A 13474-nucleotide genomic window follows, 5' to 3' on the forward strand; every position below is an offset into this window, starting at 1 on the left:
CTGGAGCCGGGTGGGGTCAAGGCAACCAGATTGTGGAAGATAAAATATCTGAAAGGAGTGTGGAGCAGGGTGCTAATAGTTTTAACTATTTTAAAGACAACGAGAAAGCTTCTACTTAATACTTAATACTGTTACAAAATGGTCTTCTTTAAATGATGAGATAACGTATTTGTCAATACTTTAACATTGGACGGAGAAAATGCGGCTTCTTTGTAGGCTTTCACTTGTAGCAGGTACAAGACTCCACCACCTCTTGAAGCTTATCGATGTAAGGCTTCTTGCGGGTTATCGTGACATTTGAAACATCAATGCCTAGAAAGATGCAGATGTCGCGCAAAACGGTAACACGAAAAGTAGCTGCAAGTTTGCCACTGGAGGCAAGCTCGCAGATGTTATAAGTGTCATGCATAATGGGATGCTGAAGAGCTACTAAATTGGACACATCTCTGCGCATCTCACTTAACGCTTCTTCATGGCGTGCACAGATCTCTTCTTCCTCGTCTTCCTCGGTCACAACATCAACACTTCGTTTGGCAGCCAGTCTGGAAAAAAAGCCCCGGATTTGCTGCGTTGTCAGGAATTCGCTGAATGTGAACAGACGATTGCCATTGGTATCTTTGGCAGTCCTCATTTCTTTGGACACAGTGGCCGGGTCAAGCTTTCTTCCAGTTGTTTGCCCTATCTCAAATTTCTTAATGAGGTAATCTTTTTGATTGGAATTGAACCTTTTCCCAACAAAGGAACTCTTGAGCGCCCAGCCCATGGACATAGAAGGATTTTGAGCATCACAACTGCTATCTTTTCCGAGGCACGCCACATCGCCTAGTTCCTCGACTTTGGATCCACCCTTTTCAAGCTCATAGGCATATCTTAGCATTGCTCTGTCCAGAAGTGTCTCCTGTTCCAAAGCACGTTTGTGCTTTCCACATTGAAGGTGTTGCTCAAGACTGGAGTATCTTTGATATGTCATGATGCAACCTTCTTCAGGACAAGAAAACAATCCAGAATTGGCGTTTCCCTCGTCGCTGGCACTTCCGTCATCATCGCCGTCAGACGAGGTAACTTCTGCAGGGCATTTAACCTTCCGAGGTTTCAAATCGACAAATGGCAAATGAGTGCTCCTTTCATTATCAGTGCCGATATCGACAATCAAGTGACGTTCGCCATCGCTATCAGTCACCTGGAATTTGCTCCAAGGAATTAATTTTCCCTGGCCAATTCCGTATGCCCTCCACACCCTCAAACAATCGCCTTCATACTGGATGTTGTTAACAAAACTAACACCTTCCCATGTGACGGCTTTCTGCGTTTGCAACTGAGGCGTTTCTGCCAAGGTGACAACTACACCAGGAACTCCACCAAAAGACTCGATGGCAGCCTTCATTTGAGCAGCATTTTCTATGTCATTGCCTTCATTGAGGTAGATTTGCATGTGGGATTTAATGGTCGCCGCTTTTCGGTCACATGCTCCCTTGCCACCTTGTGGATCTGAAAAATCCATTCTCTTTAAGGTAACACCGGCTTTATCTGCTACCACTTTAGCACCAACAATGGTCGAAGCACAGTGATAGCACCCCGCGTTGTCCTGTCTGTAGAATACTGATTCAAGGTTTGGCATACCAATCTTTAACTTTGTGAGAACATCCGCCATTATGCCAAGCACTGAGTGACTGTCCTGGTCGCAAGCTTGAAAAATGTGCACGAATGCCATCGTCTCGATTTGTCGGTTTGGTCGCTGCTGTAGTGCCACTGTGATGTGCCAAGGTATCCCTCGCTTGGCAAACCAGTCGCTTTGACTTTCTCTATACTTTCTGGGAAGAAACTTCATGGCCCAATCTTGGACCAAGAAAACAGAATTTTCCTCTAACATTTCCATTACATCGACTCTGGCCTCATCTTGGTTAAACTGCACGAAGAAGGTGAGCTTTCCAGGCACTGATGCTACGCCTTGCTTGTTCAGTGTTAAAGGACAACTCGTCCATTTCTTCGCTTTCTGTTGCAATTAGCTTAAGGGCGTCTTCTATTTCTCCAATGCTCACCTCCACCAGGCTGCAACGATCACACACCCCATCATGGATATGACTACATTCTCCCTGGTATTCGGAACATTTGGCATCACTGAGCGCAAAACATCTACAATGGTCTGGGACAGTCGACGACTCAGAAACATGTACCTTAAAAAATCAAAGAGGATCGTATGAGAAATTACGCTATAAAAACAAGCACGTGTTAGTCTCAAAGCTGTTGCAATGCCCGGGGGGGGGGGGGTACTCCAAAAAGTTTTATACGGGGATGCTCCGCCCTGAGATCCGACCCCTTAACCTTTTATATACCATTTTGACAGAAAAGGCACCCCTTTCATTAACCTTTTATTGAAAAAGGTACCCCTTTCATATACCTACATGACATCACATAAACTTAAAACAGGAAGTTGTATTGTCACTTCATGCAGCGCTAAAAGAAATTAAATGATACAGCCATAAGTTGCGTCTGTTCGAAATATTTTAATTAAAGGCCCTTTTAAACACCTAAATGACAGATTTTCTCACCCTTTCATATACCTTAACTTGTGAAATCCCTACCCTTTTATATACCTGAAGCCTGAAAAAGGGCGGAGCCTCCCCGTATAGGCCATTATAGGAAGTATCCCCCCCCCCCCGGTTGCAATGTTTTAAGGGTTATTTGTTGTCCTTACCGTGAAGTCACTTTTCAGGTAACGCTTGGCCAATTTCAGTTGCTCCTTTCTTTGTTTCGCCCAGGACATACCCATTCCAAGCTCACCCAGTCGCTCAGCCACAATTTCAAGTTCCTCAAACGCTTTCGCGCCAGAAGCAGTGATGTAGTCCAGTCCTTGTAAGGATTTCCTCACGGAGGCAGAACAGACGTCAAGAATTCGAAGCAAAGAGCTTCGGCTCAAGCAGGTTATGCCTGACTCCTTGCAGTACTCTTGATATTGCTGTGCTATACGTTCTGGAATCATCATCCTGATAACATTGGGTACTGCGATCACTTCACCGGAACTCAAAGAAAGGTTTTTCTGTCCAAATGGTAAATCTTGAATGATGTGCTGACTGGTTATGAAACAAATAAAGTGGTCAACCATTTCCGGGGAAACGTACATTCTCTTCTGGATAGGTTTAGGAACAGGAGAGCCTCTACCATGGATCAGCAGGTGCTGTCTGGCAATCTTGAATCGATACTGTGTGAGGTTTGGAATCCACCTTTGAAGAGACTTAAAGCTGATCTTGTCAACCATGATAGACAATATCTGACGACGCGTATCCCACTGGGTAGCACTGTTGTAGCATTCTGCTAAAGATTCCAGTAAAACAGAATCGACTTTTTCTGTTTCTAAGGATGTTGAGGGAAAATGCTGATTCATTGCCTTTGAAGAGACCAGTTTGTCTCACAATTTATCAGAATCTTCGCCAGCTATAACTTCCAATGAGGCGGCTACAGCCTCACTCGCCTTCTTTACATAGTAACGTTTGGTTCTTTCGCCGACGTCATCCCAGGTTGTCCTTAAAGAAGATCGAATAGGACTTATGTCTCTTGACGCAAGAAAATCATTCAGTGCAGATCTTGACCTGTCGACAGGAGTTCTGTCTTGGCAGGTGTCATCAAGACTTTCGGTATCTGAAGGCAAATACAGACTTCCAAAAGGGGTATCGGCTTGTGAAAACATGCTTGACCTCGCCTCTGTAAATGGGGTACTCGTGAAATGACTTTGGTCTGTTACTGTACTGATTTCCTAAAAAACGCAATGGGAGATAATTTAAATAAATCCACTTTACTATTTTACGCCCCTAAGCGCAATGCCGCGTACAACTACATGAAGACCAATATTCATAAACCTATGATCAACCGGAATGGCGGGGGATTGAACCTTCTTTAGTAATCGATCAAAATGAGGCGGCTGAAACATTTCTGTGAAATTATATTGGTCACGTGGTTACACTGGAGCCATCATATCAATCAGTCAGATTATCCATCAGTCAATCAATCAATCAAGCAAGCAAACGATTAGTCATTAGGTCAAACTTATCTTTTCATTTTTCATGTTTTTCAAGTAAGTGTATATCGCTGTACCCATACCGAAGGCTGACAATAACACTGCACATCAAGTGTTGCTGGGGCATTGTTAGAAAATTTGTCAAAGGATTTCTGTGCTGAGCCCAGCGAGAACACTTTCGGGTTTGAAATTTTCTAGACTTACAAAGTGACAATCTCGAAGCTAAGTGCATGACCACTATAAAACAACATTTACGTTTTACAAAATGTTATTGCCACGTAGAGTTAACTCTCGTTTTACTGGACACGCTCGGGGCGTCGTTCAGTGCTCGGTATAGCGAAAATCCCAAGGGGGCTACTCAAAAAAGTACCCTTTTATATACCATATTGACAGGAAACGCACCCCTTTTGTATACCTTTTACTGAAAAAAGGTACCCCTTTCATATACCAAAAAAACACATGCATGACATATGCCTAAAACAGGAATTCTAGATGTCAGTTTTACATGGCTTTTAATAAATTTTAAAAATAAAGCTATAAGGTGCGTTTGTTCAATATAATTATTTAAATTGAAGACCCTTTTAAAAACCTAAATGAGCGATGTCTTTACCCTTTCATGTACCAAAACTTGTGAAATCCCTACCCTTTTATATATACCTGAAGCATGAAAAAGGTACCCCTTTCGGGCGAAGCCTCCTCCTTTATACCATAAGAGGGAGTAACCCCCCTCAGGGGGGGGGGGGCGGTCGGGCAAGAGTCTGTAATAGCGGGAGTCATTTACAGTCAAACCTCTTTCGGCGGGGATCTGAATTTTGTCCGTAATATCGAGTGTCCGCTATAGCGGGGTGTCCGTAAGGTGAGAGTTGACTGTAGATCATAACAAGAGGGCTGAATTAAAAACAAATCTTTCATGTAAACAGGCTCTTTACATGTTCTGATGCTTAATCGTGAATTGTTTCATTTTTTCTTTGTGTTACACCATTACTCCTTTAATTCTGAAACTTTTAAGGATAAGGAAGCCCTAGGTTTGATTGTGTCCCCCATTCGATCATCCCCGTCACTCGAAATCCCAAGTATCCCTTTCCCCCACCCCCAAGAGGTGCTGTGCATGCCTGTTATATATATTTTCGCATTGTTGTCCGGAATAAATAAATTTTACACTTGCTTAAAACGCCATGGATTTCTTTTAAGTAAAGGCTTATCATTGTCACAGTTTTCTTACCCTGAATGTCAACTCTTTCATTTGACTAACAACTTCTTCTTCCTTGTTATCTATGTCGACAAGTGGAGGCGAGTTCTTTGCTGCTAATTTTGACAACTTCTCTTCTTCGGACGCTGAACTCAAAATTTCCCTGCATGATCTGCACATACCTTATGCAAACAGAAGGAAAACTATCAGACGTATTGTATAAGACAAGAAGCGATAACACGAGTGAGAAGTCGATATATACCTGATCCAACGGGAACCAAATGTCCCGTTCTTTTGAGAATTAACTTCGAGAAGGTCTTGTTTACCCCTCTTTCGGCTTTTGGATATTTTCCTCTCACCATTTTATGTAGAGATATATCTTGAGGGACCCTACATCTTTCGGTTCCTCTTGTCCAGCCGAGACCAAGGGATGAGCGATGTGATGGGCAAACAGTCATCACGTCGACATTTTGTGGAGCGTTAAACATCGCCGCACGAGCAAGTATTAACTCAATTTCACTTTCCACATCATGGAATTGAAAGAGTGACTTGTGTTGTGCTACATTTTTAGTGCACGATAAAAGTGGGACGATCTCCGTTGACTGCTTTCTGTCTCTGCGATCAAAGGAGCACTGACCACCAACTTATGACTTAAAAGAACAACAAGCATTCATCTTGTTCGAAGAGTCGTGTTTACTGAAGTGAGGAATTGTCGGATAAGGACGTGTTTTCAAACTTAATTTAACAATTAATTTAATTTAACAATTTGCTTATCGCAAGTTAAATCTATTTAGGACTGATCCAAATATTGCGTTGAATTCTGGCGCTAATCATTTTCGAAGTTTCAGTTCATTGAAATGTACTATTCAGGCAAAAAACGTAGAACACTGAATATAACTTAAAAAGCTATAAGGCAATTGTATGTTTTCTGTTCGATCTTATACCATAAAGGTTTTTATAGTCCTCAGTAATACCTTCAGTGTTGATACCTGTTAGTAAATAATTCTAACCAACATTTTTTTGCTTTACATTTTTGCTTCGCTTATAGGATAATAATTGGAAAAATATCGGCAATCTGATACAAAAAGAAACAACAACGCATCAACGAACAAAATCAACATCATTGCACTCAAGCAGCAAATACTTATAATTTAATTATTTGCTAGTTCCCTTCAGATCACGTAAAGAAATAAACCAAACAATATTGACTCGTTGTTACGTTTTATAATTGAACTGAGAATGCTTTCTATTTATACGACCGGCTTTTGAAAATGATCGAGGGGTTAACAGCTTCGATAACAGCTTAAAACTACTAACACAGAATTTCGCTAGGTTAAACCTTACTGACGGGCCGTCTAGCATGTTGTGATAAAGAGCGTGTTAAGATCACGCAATTATTTCAAAACGGGTAAAGGGAAAATCTCTTATTGCTTTTACCTTTTCAAAGAGTTCAGCACATGACCGTTTTTATACTTGGGTTGTTTGAAAGTATTTGTTTCAAAAAGATAATTTCCCTCGCGCTTTACTAGCCTTGTCACGTGATTCCTGTCACGCTAAAACGGCAGATTTTCGGCGAAATTAATAATAAGTACAGGCCAAAGCGGGCCACTTAAAAACTTTTACCCAGAGATTTCTTACGATATCCTATCAGATGGGTGTCTCTTTAACCCATAAAATGTATATTCACGTTATTTTAAGTTATCGCACATAGAAAAAAATGGCAAAGTTTTACTGCATAATTTCGCTCGCGACCCAATTGCAAATTTTGCCTATCATTTTATCCCCATTCTAGGCTCAAAATTAATCTCGAACTGTTTTATTTTTCGCTCAGTTATACAATCAAGACCTAAAGAGAATATAAATACTATTGAAAGATCCATAAACAGCGGCAGTAAAATGCGCGAGGCGATCAAATTTTCAAAAAAATCAGTCAAACCGGAAGTGGATTTTGAGCCCAATTGGGGCGAAATCTTTTTTGACATATTTCAACGAAAGGAAAATGTATTAGGTAAAACTAACTACGGTCCGTTTAGTTTCTCACCAGGACCTATCTATGGACAAAATATGAGCGAAGACGTGCATTCCATTTGTACCGATGTCTGGTTGATAATTCTAGGAAGTCGCACTTAAGAGTCTTTTTCAGCGAATCCAGGATTGAATCAAAATTTAATTTAACGGCTTGCTTCTTATCATATGAGAAAAAGATGCCAAGTATCTTTAAAGGTTTATCCATATTTTTAATACCGATATCAAGCTTTATGGACGAGTCGCCAAGATGGAGAGCCTCTAATTTACCGTTATTTACTTTAAGGCCTGAGCAGCATCCAAAATCTCGCAACATTTTTAAAAGATTTTCGAAAGATTGTTTATCTTTCAAGAAAGTCGTCAGATCATCAGCGAAAATGGTTAACTTAATTTCTTCGTTATCTGAAAGTTTAAAGCCTTTAATATTTTTACTGCTTCTAATATTTATAGCAAGTATCTCGAGAGCAATAATGAAGAGGTACGGAGACAAAGGGTCACCTTGCCTAACTCCTCGCTTGACGTCAAAATGAACGGAGGAGAAGCCGTTGTTTGTAACACAGCTTTTAATGTTACAATAAAATGTGCTTACCCACTTGATAAAAGATTCACCGAAATTGAAAGCCAGTAGGGCCTTATTTAAAAAAGCCCAGTCAAGAGAGTCAAACGCCTTCTCGAAATCGATCGCGACAAGCAGTCCACTTAAGTCATTAACTTTGGTATAAGACATGATGTCATCAATAATTCTCGTGCTATCGGAGATCAGTCGGCCCTTGACATAGGCATTTTGATTCCTGTGTATTATGAAAGGCAAAATGCATTCCAATCTCTTCGCTAAAGCCTTAGACGCAATCTTGACATCGACATTTATTAAGGAGATAGGCCTCCAATTTGCTATATACATCTTGTCCTTATCTTTCTTTTCAATTAATTTAATAATAGCCATTTTTTGTGACGTTGATAATTCTCCATGCTCATGCGCTGCATTCAAGCAGCCCACTACCAGATTCCCTATAACTGGCCAAAAAGCTTTGTAGAATTCGACTGTCAAGCCATCGTTTCCGGGTGCTTTACCATTTTGAAAACTCAGTAGCGAACGATAACATTCATTGAAAGTTAATTTCCCCTCACACTTCATCTGCATTTCCTTGTCTAGTTTTGGTATGTCAGGGTTTCCTAAGAAGATTTTAGCACAGCCCTGATCAATATCCGCCCCGTTGTTTTGGTATAAGGTGGAATAGAAGGACTTTAGCTGGTTTAAAATAACAGCAGGTTCCGTAATGACATTTCCGTCGTCTTGTTTTATTTTCCTTATGCAGGATTTGTTATGATTAAAGTTTTCAAGTCGCAGAAAATAGCTGTTACTTTTCTCCCCTTTTTCATACCATCTAGCGCGAGATCGAATCATAGCACCTTGTGTTATATAATCATACATAGCTTCATATTCTATTTTTTGCTCCTCAAGTTTCGCAAGATTCTCAGCCGTTGGTAACTCATTACACTTTTCTTCCCATTCTTTCACGCTTTTTTCAAGTTCAGATAACTTATCACGACGGTCTCTAGCTTTACGCTTGCTATAACTAATCGTTTCCTTTCGTATTCGATATTTGATTATGTCCCATAACAGTCTTTTATCTGTAGTATCCCTATACTCATCTAGCCAACTAGGGTACGAATTTTTTAAAAATTCGGCGTATACAGGGTCGTCCGCCAGACTCGAATTAAACCTCCAGTAGGATGGTCCCCTATCATAATTTGTTATGCTTTTGAAATGAAGAGAAATTGCTGAATGATCTGATTTTATTGCGGGTATCACGTCTGTAGCAAGAACTTCTTCTTGGCACGAATCGCTTACAAGCCAGAAATCTAATCTACGTTGAATAAGCGGCGTTTTTTGTCTCCATGTGAAGCGTTTATCATCTGGGTGACGGATTCTCCATATATCTATTAAATCATTTTCTGACATCATATCTTTAATTTCATTAACGCTCCTATCTTTGATTTTTCGATTGCCACCGAAGCAATCCAAATTCTCATCGAAAAAGATATTGAAGTCACCTCCCATTATAACTTTTCTATTAGGATCGAAATCATAGCTTTCAATTTTGCTTCTGATCTTTTTGAAAAACACTTCTTGTTCATGAACTTTGTTGGGAGCATAAATATTTACAAATAAAAAAAGCTTCCCCTGCACAACGGCTTCTAGAAATATGAAGCGACCGCTAGGGTCACAAAAAACTGTTTTATGTTCGAATTCTAAGTTTTGTTTCACTAGAATTATGGTGCCTTTGCTGTGATTTGAGCCGTGCGAGAACAACATCTTGCCTTTCCATTGTGTTCTCCAAAATTGTTCATCCTCAATTGTGCTATATGTTTCCTGCAGGAAAGCAACAACAGCTTTTTGTTTTGTTATCCATAAAAGTATCGCTTTTCGCTTATCGGAGGAACGCAAACCCCGAACATTTAAAGAAACCATTTTAAAATTTGTTGTCATTTTCTATGTTTTCTTTGTCAATAGAACTAGCCTAGCACCTCGAATACCAACACCTAATTACCGCATAACAACTTATAAAGAAAAGGTTATGTAACATCGCACCATAAAAAAATATAATTAACATAATATGCGCAACATAAGTTAGCCTAAAATAAAGGTAACAAAAACAAAACGTAAACCATATTTTAAAATAAAATAAACATACACACAAATACGGAATGATTAAACTAATAATCTATTCGTCCATGAAGCTCTTCAGCCCATTCCAATCGCATCACTGAATTCAATATTGGTGTAACTAAAAGCAGTATTAAACGACAGTTGAATACCTGAAGAGAAGGTCCAAGCTTCATCAAATGTTCTTGTATTTGATTAGAGAGAAAAACCTTAAAGTACGGGAGTTACTCAGGAACGAACTTTCCATCGATGTAAAGCATATCCGGTTTACTTTGACTGAAGTAGGCCGATTGTCCCGCCTTCCTTGCTTCTTTCAGCTTTGACATTTGACGTCGTCTTGCTTCTTGGATTGACTTTGGAAGATCGGGGTAGATATAAATTTCTTTATCACGAAGATATTTCCCCAGGCTCGCAATTCGTTGCCTGTCGCTATACCGGAGAAATCTGGCAATTATTACTCGCGGTCCTTTCGAGGTTTTCTTTCCAAGGCGGTGGACCCTCTGAAATTCAATCGTGTCGGGCTTCTCAACATTCAAAACAGTTTCCATGAATGAGCGTAAGACGGCGGCAGTGTCTTCGCGTCCATCTTCATTAGGGGCTTCATGGATTCCCTCGAAGAGAAGGTTTTCTCTTCTTGAGTAAGCCTCCAAATATGACATTTGTTTGGACAAGCGGGCCAACTCGGCTTTATGTTTCTCGCTATCTTCCTTTTGCCTATGTGTAGCATCTTCGCACATCTTCGAGATGAAATCAACACTCGCAGTCAGCTCTTCCACAGATTTATCAGCAACACGGCTCTTAGAGTCCAACGCTTCAACTTTGAGCGCCAGTTCATTGACATGGGTTTCCACTGCTGCTACTTTGCTTAATGCCTTGTTCAACATAGTTTCCATACTGTCGAGTTTCTCTAGCTTCTGAAGAATATGTTTTATGTTCACGCCTATGTCGTCCGACAACGCCATATTGGAGACTCCACGTGTAAACACTTCTTCGCTCTCTGTCTCGAATTTCTCGTCCTTTTTCTTCTTATCAACCGGGGAAGCTGTTTCACTGTCTCTATCGCTTGAATTACTGCTTTCTCTTTCCCTTTTTGTTCTATCCATACAAAAAAAAAAAATTGTTTGGGTCTAGCGGAGCTTCGAAGGCACGTCTTCACTCAGACATGGTCGTGCCCAATCTCAAAACAGGATGCGAGCTTTGTTTTTTCCTGTTTTTTTGGACCGAAGGTCGACGCGCGACTGAACAGCGCAAAAGCACATTGAAATGTATTAAATGGAAGGGTATCTGGCAAAAGAAACCAAGCATGGACTCGTCTGAAGCGAAGGAAATTATTTTCTCGATTAGATTCAATTTCTTGATAACCTGGAGTTAGAAAAACATGGAAGGAATGAGAACCCTGGCGAGCTGAGTGATTGCGCCATGCCAGTGAAGGCGAAGGAGACTTCAGTCAAATTATGTATTAGTCTATATGTTCGTTCATTTCAGTGTAGTCAACTTAATGCTAACCAGCTAGGAGTTCTGACGGTCTTGTTTTTATGTTTATAAGGAGCTCCAAATGCCATGATGTTTTCAATTGATTGAGCTAGCCTTCGAGTTGAGGTTGAGGATTTCCTGGCCAGCTATTTTGCGAAGCAGAGTTTGACACCTTTTGACGCCTATTTGTTGATGAAATAATATGTTAGAAAGGTTTGTTGTGACTCATTTTTATTGCAAGATAAAACTCAGTACAGCTTACTTTATGTTTTCACTACAAGACCAGCAGATTATGAGCTGCCGCGAAGGATTTTTCTTTTCTAATATTTTTACTGTGTTGCCAAGCCAGGCTGTTTGATTTGCAGCCATGTAATGCCACTGTAATGTGTCGCTTCCTTCGACGCGTGTTCTATTTTCTTGACTCAGTTGCGCCAAATATTCATGTGGCTTCAAAGAAGCTACTTACTTTTTCGTTTAATTCGTAGAAAACAAGTAATAAGTTTAACGGCTTATGCAAACCTTTCGACTATCAATTTATTAGACCGGTCAGTTCTGGCACGATACCAACTGTAAATGTTTTCATGTCAGTTTACAACATCGCATTTCATTTTTGATTTCGAGACGCCGCCAAGCTAATGCCCGGGATAATTGTGAGAGTATCTTATCTGAAAATCGGAGTTCATAGCTCCTGTTAATTTACCAAACCAAGTGCTTAGTGTGTCACTGATATGTACATAGCGCGCGACGGAAAACGTTCGTTTCCGCTTTACTCACTCTCGGCCAAGAGAGATCAACGGCATATTTTTTTCTTTCTGCAAGCCGTGAATAAAGTAAGGCCCAGGATGCTTAAATCCTTGCATGATGTGGCGTAAACTGCGAGAGTATCTTATTTTAAAAGCGGAGTTCATAGCTCAGTTCTTTTAATTTACCAAAACCAAGTGCTTAGTGTTATGCCGGGCATAGCGCGCGACAGAAAAACATTTAAAATGCAAGCGCTCATCTCCGCTTTACCTATTCCTGTCCAAGAGAGGTCAATGGCATATTTTCTTCTTTCTGTAAGCTGTGAATTTCCGCTTAGTTAATAGAACGAAGCTTGTTTCATTCGAATTCGAGTTCTGTACACTTCGCTGTTCTAGATTTCGATCGACAGAGCCAGCAGGAATATTTTATGTCAACAGGCCTCGCATCATGTGACTCCAAATTCGAGCAATGATTGGATAACTGTTTGTTTTGATCTGCGGATCAAAACATTTCCAAAAGTGGACATTCGTCTGAACTGTAGAAGTTTGTTTTGTTTTGATTTATTTTTGGCCCAGTCGCTGCAAGCGCCACAGTAACTTTTTGCAAAAACCATGAGTGACAAAGATAGTTTTAAATAAGCATTATTTCTAGCAACTGACACAGCCGCCTTTTGTGAGTAAAGTTTTAACTTACTTGAAGATAACTTCAATTCTTAGTGTAAATATGTTCCAAGGTTGGCTAGTTTTAAAGAGCTACTCAACATATTTTACTTCATTTATATGAATATTATTTGCCAGGATCAGCACTTTTGTTTACGTCTTTCGCTTAGGTTACTATTGTTAGCTATTACTAATTTTTAGCGATTTTAGCGTGTTGGGCCAAAATCGCTAAATTTAGTCAGCCCGCTAAAATTTGTCCCTGTCGAATTTAACACACGTTAAGTTAAAACTAACGTGTTAAGTTTACTTTGTCGTGATCATTGAATTAGAGATGGCGCACACATACTTAATTTCAGGTACTGCTCTTTGCCGGTATAACCAATGTCCCACCTCCAGCGGTTTTTCGCGGTGGCGGAGGAACAACTCGGCGTTCCTTCCTCATCCCGAAACTCAAGAGCGGTTGATATGTTCCGGTGGGGAAACGTTTAGAGTTAACGCAAAACTACAATCAATTTTTATTTCCAGTAAACGTATCGCCAGGGAACCATTTTTATCACTTTAATTTATTATTTAAGATGTGCAACAGAGTGCACAACTGTAAGAATCTAGTATATGTTAGATTCCAAATAAACATCTGTAAGAAACTGATAAATTTGAACGTAAAAGTTAAAGTTACTGCGAGTTATGGTAATTTCGATCTTATTCAG

General features: G+C 40.1%; 2 protein-coding genes across 2 annotated transcripts; both read right to left on the reverse strand.

The window, feature by feature from the left end:
- Positions 1-220: 220 nt before the first annotated feature.
- Positions 221-1877, reverse strand: LOC144666537 (uncharacterized). The gene has a single exon (XM_078527958.1). The coding sequence runs from the start codon at positions 1874-1876 to the stop codon at positions 221-223; it is 1656 nt and encodes a 551-aa protein (XP_078384084.1). The 5' UTR covers position 1877.
- Positions 1878-3406: 1529 nt separating this feature from the next.
- LOC144666539 (uncharacterized) lies at positions 3407-5662 on the reverse strand. Its single transcript, XM_078527959.1, has 2 exons — positions 5235-5662; positions 3407-3751 (listed from the first exon to the last, which is right to left on the reverse strand). Exons 1-2 carry the CDS (start codon positions 5379-5381, stop codon positions 3407-3409), a joined length of 492 nt encoding a protein of 163 aa, XP_078384085.1. The 5' UTR covers positions 5382-5662.
- Positions 5663-13474: the final 7812 nt, after the last annotated feature.

Source organism: Oculina patagonica, chromosome 9 (genome assembly GCF_052425735.1).
Source record: "Oculina patagonica isolate OP01 chromosome 9, crgOcupat, whole genome shotgun sequence".
Classification (NCBI taxonomy): domain Eukaryota; kingdom Metazoa; phylum Cnidaria; class Anthozoa; order Scleractinia; family Oculinidae; genus Oculina; species Oculina patagonica.